Consider the following 15,096-nt stretch of genomic DNA (forward strand, 5'->3'; position numbering starts at 1 on the left):
GAGCACTCTCAATCTGCCAATGGAACAGACTTGCTCCGCATGGAGCAGAAAAACTGCTACCGGAAGTGCTCCGAATCTGCCATTCGAATTCACCAGTAGTCATACAGGATGCTAGATCCTTGTGCTACAGTTCAAGCATGGACGGAGGATTGTACCTAAGGTGAGGTAGCAGCTGCGCACGGCACCACTGTCCACAGCCACGCGTTCGACCACTGTATACAAGTACGATTCAGACTGTACCGTGGTTACGGTGCTCGGATGCTAACTCGAAAGTCGCGGGTTCGATCTCGGCGACGGCTGTCGCATTTTCGGTGGAAGCGAAATGCTAGAGGCCCGTGTACTGTGGGATGTCAGTGCACTTTAAGGAACCCCGGGTGACCGAAATTGCCGGAGGCTTACACTACCACGTGCCTCATAATCATATCGTGGTTTTGGCACGTAAAACCGCAAATTTTTGCTATTGTTAGGGTCCCTAGAATATTGGCTAGTCTGCCGTCCGCTGAGGGGAGCGAGCACGCTTACCGAATGATGCGGGTGGTGGCGCTTCGAGCAGTCCTCATGCTGGGGAGCGGCGCTCCGCCGACCAGCTGCGTGTCGCCGAAGCGCGGGCGCACGTTCAGCTTGACAATTTCTTGCAATATTTTTTGCTGCAGCGTAATTGTGCCATGGCAAATACTAACCGGTTCGATTAACACGTTGTCACATGCTTTCGTTCACAAAGGCTTGCTTTGCCGAGGCACATATATCAAAAGAATGCATGGTAGTACTGTGAGTAGGTTGTTTCTCAGGTGGCACGGCACCAACTGACATTGCAAGAACCAGTTTACTCTTTTTTTTCAAAAATTTTATTGGCATGAGCATCAAAAAAAAAAAAACTAAAGCGGGGAAACGAAAGTGGTTATGAAAGCAAATAAATATGAAAAATTGCACAGGTAGGAAAATTATTTACATCTTCTCATTTTCAAATGCTTCAGCTGCTCTTTTTTTGCTGTTCTCTCATTATTAATGGGCCTTCACAAAAAAGCGCAGCCGTAGAAGAATGTTTGGCAAGTAATTTGCTGTGCATGCTCAGTGCATGTTAGTGCAGGCCGCTGTACCCACGTAATGATATTGGCAAAGTCGAGAATGCTTTGCTCGTGTAGCACACTATTTAATGAGAATTAACAGGCAATAATGCCAGGGAAACGGGATGTTATTTGTAGTAATTAGGATATAAATGTGAGAGAGAGAGAAAACATTTTATTAAAGTATATAAACCAAGCATGTGGGAGGGAACCCTAGTCCGGGGTCCCTATGATGATCGCAGCGACGACACGGGCCCGTCCAACCAATGCCTGGCGGACCTCGGGAGGCCCGTCGCAGAGGGCATCGTCCCACAGCTCTTTGGTGCGGAAGGGGCGCAGGATGACTGGAAGGGGAGGGAATAATTTTGCGGTGCACTCCACCGTGACATGGAACGCCGTTGGGGAGCTGCCACAGCCCGGGCAAGAGTCTGTGTAGCGGTCAGGGTAGAATTTATGCATGGAGAGGAGGTTGGGGAAAGTATTCGTTTGAAGTTGGCGGAGTGCCACCTCTTCCTCTCGCGAGAACGACGGTGGTGGCGGGGACATGGTTTGTCTAGCTCTGGTGTAGTATGTTAATATGTCTCGGTATGTGAGTGGAGGACCCACTTGATCTGGACTCTCGGCCTCGCCATGCCGGGCAGCTCGGTGGGCAATTTCTCGAGCGACCGCGTGAGCGTGGTCATTACCCGGCAATGAGGCATGGCCAGGAGTCCAGAGCAAGTGGATACGTTGTGGGCTAGATGTGTCTATGTTTATGTTTGACGACTTGTGTAGGATGTAGTGAGCCGCCTTCGGGAATCCGCGTCCCATCAAAAAGGCTCGGCATGCTTGCTGGGAATCGCTTAATATGTACACCTCTCCAGGAATCTGAAGAGCTTGTTGTACAGCAAGCGCGACACCAAGGACTTCGCCGTCCGTAGGTGTAGCACTCCGCAGAGAGGCGGCCGTAAGTAAAGTTTCACCGCCGTCCAACACTACCGCAGAATACCCGTTGCAGCAACGTGCGGCATCGGTGTATAGCGTATTTGTTTCAGGGATGTCACCGAGCATGCGCACCAGGTACCGAACACGAGCGCGCCGGCGTCCCGCGTCATGCTCAGGACTCATGTTCCGGGGTAGCGGGTGCACCTTTAAGGTTCTACGGACCCAGGGAGGGAGAGCGATAGTGGTGTCCTCGACGTCATTGGGCAAGAATGGGTATCCCAGTCTCGAGAGGAGGTGCCGCCCAGTGGGTGTGAGCAGAAGGCGTTGTCTTTGGCTGGTCCACTGAGCTTCCAGTAGCTCACTGAGGGTGTTATGCGTCCCTAGGGCTAGCAAACGTGTCGTGGCGGTGTAGTGTGGGAGTCCGTGAGCGAGCTTGGTCGAATAGTAGTCCTTGCTGGCGGCAAGTTATCTTTTCGTCCACTTTACTTTCTTCACATTTATATCCTAATGACTACAAATAACATCCCGTATGCTTTTCCTGGCATTATTGTCTGTTAGTTCTCATTAAATAGTGTGTTTCACAAAAAAAAAACAGGGGCCCTTAAGAGTCATCTTCTTTGCTCGTGTAGCTTATTTACGCTGAAAAATGTCGTTAAGCTGTTCTCAAGGATGGTTATAATATCCTTAACGAAGGGTATATCAAACCTCCATTGTCGAAATTTGATATGGATTCAGAAGCATCATACACAGCACCACGCTTTTCCACAGAGAGCAGCAATGTACACTCATTACAGGAAGTATCCCTCGGGATCTTACTGTGTACCCTAGCTGCCACATCATAAATAAGCATTTCATGGCTTTTTGCCGTCACAGAAGACGCGTGGTCCGACGAACTGATATTGCGCAAGGCGCAACCTTGCAGTGCATTTTCAGCATCACCAAACATTCCTCCATCAATCAAATTATCCAGTGCAGCAATCTTGCTTTCCGTTTGTACCTCAGGAAGAGAAGCCAGAGCAGTGATAACTTCTGGGGCACAATTTCCTGATTTATGTGGTTTTGCAATGTTATAAAATGCTCCATGGTGAACTATCACTAAAAATTGTGCTGCAGTTGGATGGTCATTCGTTCCCGCAGACTGATGAGGTGAGGTCCATGTAGTCCAGCAAACACACCGTCGCAGTTGTGGTCATAGTAACACAACGGACGATCCACAGCACCGCAACACAACACAACGAACAAGCAGGCGAGAGCAGAGGGTGACATTCCGAAAGCGCGCAGCGCCCCCTGCGGGGTCATTTAGAAAGCGTCAACCCCTCTCCATACGGTGCGCCATGCGGACGGTAGACTAGCCAGTATTCAAGGGACCATACTATTGTTAAATCGTGGCGTTGTTCAGTTGAACTTTTCATTCCCTCCGCTCATTTATTTATTTTATTATTAACAGATACTGCAATTACCAATGAAGTTTTAGCAGGAACTGAAACATATATCACAATGCAACTGTAGCCAACAAAATAAAGCAAGACAGAATATGTTGTATCTAAAAAAATACAAATATATACGAATACAACAATCATAAGAGCAAGTACATTGCTTATACCATTGCTCATACTATTGCAAACACACAATGCTTATAGAAAAGGGAACAGCCTCATGAGCATCGCCATCGGCCATGGCGACCATCCGCGAATCTGCCCTCCCTCTCAACCCTATCATCCAGTAGCGTAGCCAGAATTTTTTTTTCGGGGTGGTGGGGTTTGTACTGTACGTGCGTGTTCTCGTATGTGTGCGTGTATACATACATATACAAAAATTTTTAAAATTCGGCTGAGACTCCCCCCCCCCCTCCTATGGCTTACGCCAGTGCTGTCGTCCGCAAACTTGCCTAGTAACGTATACCCACTTGTAGCACGTTTGTCGGAGGGCAATACCTCGCAGGGTCGCGACCTCCGTTGATTTGTGGGTGGTTGCATAGTCATAAAATCCTCCTGTGTGTACGTTCGGCAAACGATCGCTACAGGGCTGCAAGCCCACGTCATGGGACATGACGTGTGTAAGCAACTGATTCCGCTGAGAATCCGATCCACGGATCACAAACAACGTCATGCGCACACTCCGTTAAAAGCTGACACTCGTACTACGGCTACGAGAAGACGTCATTATTAAAGCTGTATCCCTTTTCTTTTTCTTTCTTTTTTTTTGCGAGTGTCTTCCGGTTTAGCACATGCTTCGTTGTAAAGTATCCGCCGTTCGTTTACCGCATTCCTCGAAACGGAAGGACGAAAATACAGAACAAGGCAGCTGGTGTACAATGTCAGGGCTACGACTGCATGAATCCGGTTTTATCCGGTTCCAGAGAGAAGTGTAGAAGTGCACAAGAGCACGAGTTGACGCGTCGTTCACGCCTGCAGATCGCAATACGGCCTGCAAGGCCTACTATAATTATATCGTCATGTTACAATACTTACCGTAGTTATTGGAGTGTACGAGCACGCTTATGTTACAGGGCCAAAGACACGTACCAGACAAAACGAAAAAAAAATAATAAAAAGTCATCAATGCTATGAACTACAGGCCATAAGTCTCTCATTTCATGTGTAATCTCTGAATGTTTCCTCTGAAATTTCCTGACCATATATGCCTACGATGAGAACCCAATGAAGCCATCATGGTCAATGTTGTTATCTGATCAATGTTGTTCCCGTCACTGCACTCACCGGAAGACTGTTATTACGTGTTGCTTTAACTTAAAGGCACACTAAAGAAAAAAGCTATTTTTCTCGTATTAGTAAATTACTCTTTCCCAATGCCGAAGTCGCCACGCTTGGTAAGCGAGAAAACGCGCAGACAGAAAATGCGGGTCGCGACACCACCTTGAGGTTTCCGCACCAATAGCTGTGACGTCATAGATTTTGACGGCGTCTAGTAGGGCAGTTCCTAACCGGTAAATATGATGCACATTGTCCTCTGAGGGGGCCAGAGACTTAGCATACCAAGTTTTGGGATACTTAGTGGAACCAATGTCGCCAAAGTACGAAGAAAAAAAAAAACGCCTTTCAAATCCGTGACGTCACGTGCAGCGCTTCCAGCGCGAAATTTAAAATTGAAACTTTCACCTCTATTTTCCCTTCTATTAACAAACCTATGGTGGTTAAATTAACGACAATAGAGTTTTCAGAGTATAATTTATCAGTACAAACTGATTCATTGTATCACTTCAGTGTCCCTTTAAGGTTTTGCGTGTCTCGGGCACCCAGCGTATACAGAGCACGTCACTCAGTATAGCACGTTATCTGATATGTTTAGAACACGAGCTCTGTATGCTTTACTTGCATACATTAGTACCTGTTGTAGTTATCTCAGCTCTTAAATGCGCGGACTCGCTCGCTCAATAATGCATCCGTAGTTAACTAAATGCTGCATGCAACTCATCCGTCTGTACGCTACACAATGCAGCTATCTCAATATAAGGCAGTGAGCTTGTCAGATTGGCATTCTATGCATTTACAGATGGACATTACATGTATAGATGTTTAGGTAATTGAAGAAATCAATACCTCGTTCCTAGCCTCGAACAATATTAGGCAAGAAATTCAACTAGAGAATAATCATTATCGACTGTCACATGTTCATTTTAATCAAGAAGCATGCATGGTTGTTGTTTCAGATACGCGGTGGACATAGTTGGCCGTGTACATGAGAAAGCTGCCTTGAAAAAGTACAAGACAGGAAATCACGAAAGGTTCATACAGTTAAGAAAATGCCACTGTTGCTTCTACACATCCTCCATTGTCTGCGATCTGTATTTCTTTTCTTCTTCTGTCACGGTGCCGCGCACTGTCCCAATCAACAAATACAGATTCCATGTGTCAGGCACACGACTTCCCTTACGAAAATCCCATATATGGACTGATATAAAAAAATCCATATATAGGTATATTAGAAATTGGGCAGATATGGACATATATGGCCATATATGACGTATATGGCCATATATTTCCATATCTGCCCAATTTTTAAGATACCCATATATGGGATCCCTCTATAATGTCATATATGGCCATATATGGCCATATGTGCACAATTTTTAATATACCCATATATGGGATTCTCATATGTCATACATGGGCGTATCTGGCCAATTTTTATATGCCCATATATCAGCTTTTTATATGTTAGTGCGCACGCTCTGACTTATACAGTTCAGTGCGTGCAGCCGAATAATTGACCGAGCCCGTTTGACGAGCAAGTTTGATTCCAGAGCCTTGGTCCGTCGCTATGGCAACAACTGCCGCCAGAGGCCTCTGTCGCTGCTTTGCAGAGCTGCCGCTTCACTAACCGCTATCTGTATCAGTTACAGATTAATACTCGCGACTCTTTCTTAGTTTGGCTGGCTCATAACATGCGGCCGTCGTCGACGTAATGACGTCGATCATTCTACACTGACGTCATAATTAGAGAGAGTGGGGAACTCGTGTAGTGCAATGCATTCTTTCTTATGTTCTTCCCCTTGATGGCACGGCGGCTGAGAACGAGGTCCGATACCGGCCGCATTGTAATAGCAGAGAAATTCTAACGAAAAGAATTCAGGAGCTCTTGCTCTATCGGGAAAATGGGGGCATGCGAAGCTTGGCTTGAGCGCGCCTGATCTTTCTTTCTTTCTTTCTTTCTTTCTTTCTTTCTTTCTTTCTTTCTTTCTTTCTTTCTTTCTTTCTTTCTTTCTTTCTTTCTTTCTCTCCTTCTTTCTTTCCCTCTCTCTCTTTCTTTCCTTCTTTCGCATTGCGCACTGCTCCCTCGTAACTGTTTCCTTCCTCCATGCCGAGAATCGGACCTTCCTCCACGTGCTTAGCAGCACAACACTTTCATTTGCTACAGGCAACGATGGACATGTGTTCATATCCAGGCAACAATGAAACGTGGCAGCGTGAAATGACAAGTGACCTCGATAAAAGATCTGATTGCCATATCAGAAATGGCTGATTGCCGACAAGCCCACGATCGAGAGAGCATCAGTTATTGTGAAACGGCGCATACCAATACGCATGTAACCGGCGCACCTGCGAGGGCCGCTTTTCCGCACGCTCTCAGGCGCCGGGTTTTTTCGAGTACGACGTCGGGACTCGAATCTGTTAATTATAAGAGCTTCGCTTAAAACGATCGTGTAGTTAGACATATGTGCACACTTGGAAACTTAGGGGTTAATATTAACAGGGTGTGCCTCATATGGCGGCTTGGACACTCAGATCTGTTAATTATAAGAACTTCGCTTAAAACGATCGTGCAGTTAGACAGGTGTGCACATTTTGAAACTTAGGGGGCAAGTATTAACAGGGCATGCCTCATATGGCGACTTGCACAGGTAATACTCGGGAATATTGCCACCGCCATTCGAGCCACCGGCAAGCTAAATTCAACGACCTCGCGTTGCCGTCAATACAGTTGTTTCTCTCAGACTTCCCAGTTAAAACTGAAAGCTTGTAATGAGCGATCACGGTAATGAGGTAAATACTGCTGCATCGGAAAATGTCTGGGGGCCTTCAGAGTGCCGGACACGATAGATGACATTCTCAAGGAACGCTAGTCGATGCACTACTTTAAAGTGTTCCAATATAATTTTCATTATTAGCATCACTACCACCCTATTTGACCTATTAGACAGAATTTGTTTGACTTCGTCAAGCAATTTATAACTGTCTATGTGTTTCTTGAGATGACTACGTGTGTCACTGTGCGATTATGTCACTGTGTGACTGTGTCACCGTGTGACTGTGTGCCACTGTGTGGCACTGTGCTGAAGCTCTGTGTAATCGTGTTTGTGTAAGCGCATTGAGATGATATATTTGGTAAAGTCACAGTGATAAAGGCATGATAACAGCATAATAACGGCGTAATGTCACGACCCCTGAACGCAACAGTGACACAGTGAAATGTTGAAAATATTTCAGTGCGCCTTTTAAAGGGACACTAAAGTGAAACCATCAATTGGTTTAGATTCATACACATAATTTGTACTCTGAAACCTCTAATGACGCTAATTTCACCATCATGCGTTTTTTAACAGTGGAGACAAATCAATTGGAGTGTCTAATTTTAGATGCGAAGTATCTTAAGGCGGAGCTCAATCCGGTGGTGGTGGTGGTGGTGGTGGTGGTGGTGTGCGGCGTGACCACCCTTACTGCGCATGCGCATACCCTCCCTACACACCTCCTCTCCACTCCGCCTCACCATTCCTCCTGTCCTCTCCCCCTCTTCCTTTTCCTCTCTCCACTCACCCTCTTCCCTTTCCTCTCTCCCCTTTCCCTCTCCCCTCCTCCTTTCCACACTTCCTCTGAAACGCGGGCTAGACATGCCGAAATTCTCTCCTGCGCAACGCCGCGATGAGCTCGAGCGCATGCGCGTCCCCTCCCCTTCTCTCTCCTCTCCTACGCTGCCCCCTCTCACCCGCCTGTCGACCGCGTTCCCCGCTCGCCCTGAGAGAATTAACGGCTAGGCTAGATGGAAGATACGACGCGCGTAGCGTCCCTCTTCGCGTTCCACGACGCGAGGTCGTAGCATGCCCAACGAACGCCAACAGAACGCTATCGTGCAAGTGCTCCGGCTTCGCATCGGCTCATGGTCCCCTTTAGCGGGAGATGTTTAAACTCTTTTTAAACTTCGCGCCGATATTTGCGTGCTTGACGTCACAGATATCAAAGTGTGTTTTTCTTATTTTGACGATATTTATTAAACGAAATTTGCTGAGACTTGGTATGTTAAATCTCTGGCCCCCTCAGAGGACAATGTACTACACTTTCCCCGATTAGGAACTGCGTAGGCCCTAATAGTCGCCGTGAAAATTTATGACGTCACTCTGATTGGTGCAGGAATTACAAGGTGGCGGCGCCACCCGCATTTTCTTTTTGCACGTGTTCTCGCTTATCGAACGTCGTCTCGCGGCAAGCGAGGTGATTTTGTTACTGTGAAAGAGTGATATACTAATACGAGAAACATCGTTTTTTTTTTTCTTTGTGACCCTTTAAAGTCTTAACGCAATGCATCCGTAGACGTACAACTACAGCGGTCGAGATCAAAGAGCGAACAGAGCGCACTAAAATTTGAGCTCACATCCTGCCCGTGTCGAGGAACACTCATACAGTCACTTGGCAGCTGCGTTACGCTAGCAAAAATGAGCCGGAAGCCGCGGCAGTATTTTACGCAGGCTCGTAAATTACACGTTCGAACGTAGGTGGTGTTTCCTTTTGATGAAAGAGCTCCCACGAGCTCTTTTACGTGCCAAATGCGCTCTTTTCGAAAAATGCAGACACGCGATCGTGACCACGAGGAGTCCAGCATTCTGGAAAATTTACGCATGATTGCAGACGGAAGATCACGTTTCACGAGAGTCAGAATGGTGAGACTGGTGAAAAAAAAAGAATCGGCAGTCAAGTGAATGACTGCAGAGGTTTAATTATAAATGTTTAAACGAAATGTAGTTTCTAAGCGGAGCTTTTGTAACTCATACATTTCGGCGGCGTCTTGCGCGAAAACCCCGGCGCCAGTGAACATTCAGAAATGCGGCCTCGAAGGTGCGCTGTTCAAGTGCGTATTTGTATGCGCCGTTTTCAAATAACTGATGCTCTACTCGATCATGGGCATGTCAGCGATCATCAGCCGTTTCTGATATGGCAATCTGATCTCTCATCGAGAGATCAGATTGCCATTGTCATTTCTCTCATTGTCATTTCTCTCATTTCGCGTTTCCACTTCGGTTGTTGCGTTTCATTGTTTCGCGCATGACAGTCGTTGTTGCCTGTAGCAACTAAAGTGTTGCGATGCTAAACACTTGGGTGAAGATCCAATTCCCGGCATGGAGGGAGGAAACAGTTAGGAGGGAGCATTGCGCGACTATTATGTAAAAGGAGTAGCCGGCGCCACGCATTGGCACCAACTTGTCTTTACGTGCATGTAACTAAATAATGTGTAAAGTGGAAATCATTGGGAGAGGCCTTCATCCTGCAGTGGACATTTAAAAAATAAACTAGCTTCACTGACTTAACATCGTAAAGGGTTGTTAAACAGCGATGCTGATGGCATCCCGTTGCTAGGCGTGGTCTGCGTCGTTACAAACGAGGACGTACAGATTTCCATCCTGCACTCCCAACCAGATGTCTTCCACAAAGTCTTCCTTTCTTTCTCTCTGTCTCTTTTTCTTTATTTCTCTGTCTTTATCTTTCTTTCTTCCTTTCATTCCCTCTGTTTCTTTTTCTCTTCCTTTCTTTCTCTCTTTATTTCTCTCTTTCCTTAATTCTTTCGTTCTCTCCCCGTGGCAAATACGCTTTTGTCCGCGAACTTCATTTTTAGTGGACCAGAAGTGACTAGTGCAGCCCACAGGCGTGCAGAAGTTTTCTCATTAGTGGGGGGAGGGGGGGAATCTTTTGTCACAGCACCCTTCCCCCCCCCCCCGAGTACAAAGGACAACATGCATCACAATTAACGAAAAAAAATGAAAATGAAGCGATGACGTGCTTCTCACAATGGCATGCCGTTGGTCCCTGGCATTCCTGAAGTAAAAATGGCAAGTAAACAGTTGTTCAAATGCGACATCAGGGGTCTTCGCCCGCCATTACCGTCAAACGTCTGCGTGGCCGAGTAAACGTGTGGGGCAGACAGAGTAAACCTACGTGTAAGTCTTTTTGCGCCCCTCCCTCCTAGGTGATTAGGGTGGGGGAGGGGGGGGGGGGCTCCGCGCGCGCACGCCTAAGGTGGGGCTTGTTCTATTCCTGTGACGCGTACCCGCTAGGAACTACGAACGCTCCCCGGAGAATAACCACGCCTTTAAACAGCTCTGCTATTAAAATAGGTTGATGATGATGACGATCGTGATGATAATGATTAAACATTATCTCGCCGCAGGAGTGACCAGCAGCCATGACTCTCGCCGACAAGGAGCAGCTGCTGAGGGCCCGGGTTCGCTACCCCTCCTACCTCAACGTGCTGCTTTTCGCCGGCACCATGTCCGCCTGCCTGGGCGTGGTCCTCTGCTCCTACCACCTGGTGTACGCCGCCGACCCCGTGGTCTGGATCAGCGGTCTCGCAGCGTTCGGCGTTGGCGTCGCACTGGCGCTACTGGCGCTAGCGCTGCTCGCCGCGTCGCTGCTTTTTCGACGCCAGACGCTCGAGGCGTCGTGGGTGCCCCAGAGCGTGTCGCCGTACGAGGAAGACTTCGGCACCGACTACTACTTCGGCGACGCCGACGACGCCGCGCGCGTCTACAGGCCCACGACGTACGCTGCGCCCAAGCTACTCGTCTCCAACCCGCTGGCCGCTCCCGTGGCCGCCAGCGTCTATCGGCTCGTGTATGGCGGAGACCCCAAGTGAAGAAAGAAAACTAAAAGGAAAACTTCGCTATAGCGAGAAATTCGCTCTAGTTGGTTATCCGGTAGTATCCAATGAGAGCGAGTGAAAATAGGGGGCCGACACGGAAGACACATGCAGAGATTGCTATAGCGAGAATTCGTTCTAGTGGGTTGCCCGCGATCATCTAAGAAGACAACTCTTTTCGACTCCCTTCTAGAGAGTCTTGCGAAAGGAGTTGTCAGCATTCCATTCCTTCTTGTAGACTACGCCCGATGTGATGATGCGGCGGCCGCAACATAATACGTGGACATACGTCACACTCTCTTGCCTTTTTTTTTTTTGAGACTAGAAGACGTGCCGATATTTTTTTTATAGAAATGCGCTCCGCGAAAAATAGACTTATGATACATTTCCGTTGACAGAGTAGGGAGGTTGCCCAGTACAGTTCGCGTGGTGATTTCTCTCTCTCGTGAGGTGATGCACCTATTTCGTCTTCAAGCTATTGAACGTTAAGCAACGGGCAGCGGAAATTGTTATCAGCATTTCCACTCCCGTTGAAATTAGTCAATACACCTAACAATCATCGAAAGTAAAAGTGCAGGTGTCGGTGGTGCTTACAGACCGGGCTCGAGCACTTCTTGAGGGTGTTTCCCGATCACTACTTCGTGCCTGCTTCACCGCGCTAGAGAGTGTCATCGCATGTTTTGCACCTTTATAGGTGTGTATTTCTGTTACACTAGCCACTTAAGTACTGTCTTCGCCACTTCAAGTATTGTACTTTGACATCTGTAGTGTACATTGCTGTACACAAATTATCGCCACATGTAGTCGCCATCCTCTTGGGCATTTTATTTCTTGTAGTTACTAGCCGAATGTTTCGAGAAATTTGAATAACGCATTCAAGCAATTCAAAGCAAGCAATTCATTGTTACGTATTTCAATGCCATCCGACATCACCACCACATTATCACCTCCAAGGACTTTGTAGGCGATCTCTGAAAGTATTCCAAAAAAATGAATAAATTTAATGTATTGAAGGCTGCCTGTCAACTACTTTGTGATTAGACAGGTATTCCAAGGCGTTCTGCATGTCGTTCCTCGTAGGACTGTACCAGGCGAACGACCTCAATAAAAATACCGACAAGTATTAGCAAAGTCATAACGTTTATGAGCTGATTCGTTAGCATTATCATAAATTTGTGCTAGTGTTCTCAAAACACACTGCGTAGACTACGAAGTGCCACAATAGATCTCCCATCAGAGCGTAGTTATATTTCTATTGTTTTCTGGAAATTTAGCACCATTCCCGTAACGATCAACACGTTCAAGAAGAACAATGATAACACAATAGTAGAAATGAAAATGAAGAGTTTCTTTCAGGATAAGTGTGTATTACAATGAAGTGCAAAAAATCGGGTATGGAAATTTCACTGGTTCATGCAGCAATCACGCGTAAAATCGACGTTATATAGCGCATGTTCTGAGCAGTTCCCACTATTTACCCACAAATTCCGTACACCGATATCCTAACTTGTGTAACGGGAACTGCAGATTCCGTACACTAGTAGCTAGCTAATTTAGCACCATTCCCGTAAGGGAACCACAAATTCCTATATATTGATTTGCACCAGAGGAACTGCAAAATCTGTATACCAATATGTTCACTTGTATAAAGGCAACCGCGAAATCTGTGCACCGGTACGTTCACTTGTACTAGGGGAACGGCAAATTCCGCAAACCAGCATGTTAACTTGTGAAAGTAAAACCGTAAAATCCGTTCACCACTTACCGCAAGATACATACCGTACGCCAACGTGTTCACTCATACATGGCGAGAGATATCGTAATAAGAATAGTGACTCCAATATATATAGACATTTTTTTCTCAGAACCATTAACACGTGATCTTATAACGTACGAATGTATATTAGCAGCTAGTAATACCACATGCGTGAAAGACGCATGAAGAGTAGGCCTGTTATACGCAGCTGAACGACTTCTTCAAAACTGCATTTCTTTCATAATCCAAGAACTACACGCGATTACGAAGCTCCGGGCAACTTGTTGAAGTTGACCTCTAATGGTTATCTAGCGATATCGGCATCGCTGCGTATCATGCGGAGATCTTGCCGCCATCTTTTGTTCTTTCCGTACTTTTTTATTCTTAGTAACTATCATACGCGTGCGCATAAGGGGGCCAAGTTTCACCGCAGCTCTATCTTTGGTCGAGTCCGAAAGAAGACAAGGTCCGCAGTGAATGCAAAAATTAAAATAAAGCGATGACGTACTTCTCATAAGGGCCTGCCATTGGCCCCCGGCTTTCCGGGGCTAAAGGCGGGAAGCAAGCAGTTCTTTCAATGCAGCATCAGGGGTCCTTTCTTTACAAAAATGGGTTTAGACAGTCTATAGACTGCCTAAAACCATTTCTAGACAGTCTATAGACTGTCTGAATACATTTTTGTAAGGGTTGGTCGCCATTATCTTCAAAAAAAGAAACATGCGCAGTCATAACCCTGCGCCCTAAAAAATGACGTGAAATATCCGGCTGAGTCAAGGTAAATGGCAAAATTAGCGTCCCCTTTAAATTAGGGAGGCAGACCGCCTCCCCCCGCCCCCCCCCCCCCCCCCCCCCCTCCCACCACCATGCGCACGCCTATGGTCACTATGTATATAACCAGACATGTGTTGTACATATCACTTTCCTTAGTGTTACATGACTATGCAAGTGACTTACTAGGCCAATCGTGTTGGCTATTATTAGGCATAAGCCCCGTTTATTACGTGCTTCATTCAATGAATGCTAAAGGCAATATATTTATTTGCGATGTTTATTGGGTATGCGGATTTTTATCGCAGTTGTACCTCTTCAGGAAGAAGAAAAACTGCTGCATAAAAAAAAGTGCGCATGAATTTTCCAAATTCTACAAGCGGCAGTCGACTGATGTACGGCTGTGGTGCCAATATCGTGAGTGAACACTTGCTTCAGCTGAACTTGTGTTGCCAAATAAAGCGTTTCTTTGTTTATGTGTTTCATACTGAGAATGTTTTGCTTACGTTGTGAGGAAAGGGGCATGGCTTCTGAGCTGGCCGGCTGGCTAAGGAGCCCGGGATGACTTGACAGAGAAGAGGACAGCGGTAGATAAATCTGCCGTTCAGAGAGAACAATCGACAGTTTACAAAAACTGTAAGTTGGCTTTCCGGCAAAGAAGTTTCCTAGCCAAGAACTCTCGTTTGATGATGATGATGATGATGATGACCTTTATAAATGGCTCAGAGAACTCTCGTCTTCTTCCTCATGAAAGAAGCTAGGTCAGTCTTCAAGCACAGGCATAGACAAATTAAAAGGGCCGTAACACCAATTTTCGATCACATTCTGTGTTGTGCTGGTTTAATGCTCGAGCATTCAAAAACAAGCTGGCGAAATTTTAGCGCATTTGGTCGAGCACTTAGTTTATAATTGCATACTTTGTGAACACGCGAGGGGCTTGATAGTCGTGCAACACCGGCGCACTCGCAGCCGTGACGTAACAGGCTGTGCGAGCGTCTGCATTCCGGCAAACGAGTTCATTCCGTGGTCAGCTGCGCCTGTAATCTAGCTGTTCAAGCTTTCTTCAGCTCGGCATCAAAATTGAACTGTTTGCAGCGGCTGAAACCTTGGCAGAAGAGGACGACTCCACTCCATGCAGCACATGACGTCACAAACGACATGGCAAAATGGCGGTCGCAAGCGGTGGGCGTGGTTTATAGCCGGCGACTTCTAGGCCTTATT

The 15,096-nt window shown here is 46.6% G+C and overlaps 1 protein-coding gene across 3 annotated transcripts in view; it reads left to right on the forward strand.

Moving 5' to 3' along the window:
- Positions 1-14,360, forward strand: part of LOC119400232 (uncharacterized) — a 31,725-nt gene extending 17,365 nt beyond the window's left edge. For 2 of the 3 annotated variants that reach the window (XM_037667238.2, XM_037667237.2), the window contains exon 2: positions 10,884-14,360. In XM_037667238.2, coding sequence (XP_037523166.1) covers positions 10,899-11,348 — 450 coding nt within the window. In that variant the 5' untranslated portion in view covers positions 10,884-10,898 and the 3' untranslated portion in view covers positions 11,349-14,360. Of the gene's footprint in view, positions 1-141; positions 161-10,883 lie in introns of those variants that run through there. The other variant, XM_037667240.2, reaches the window with a different exon arrangement.
- Positions 14,361-15,096: the final 736 nt, after the last annotated feature.

Source organism: Rhipicephalus sanguineus, chromosome 7, assembly GCF_013339695.2.
Source record: "Rhipicephalus sanguineus isolate Rsan-2018 chromosome 7, BIME_Rsan_1.4, whole genome shotgun sequence".
NCBI lineage: Eukaryota > Metazoa > Arthropoda > Arachnida > Ixodida > Ixodidae > Rhipicephalus > Rhipicephalus sanguineus.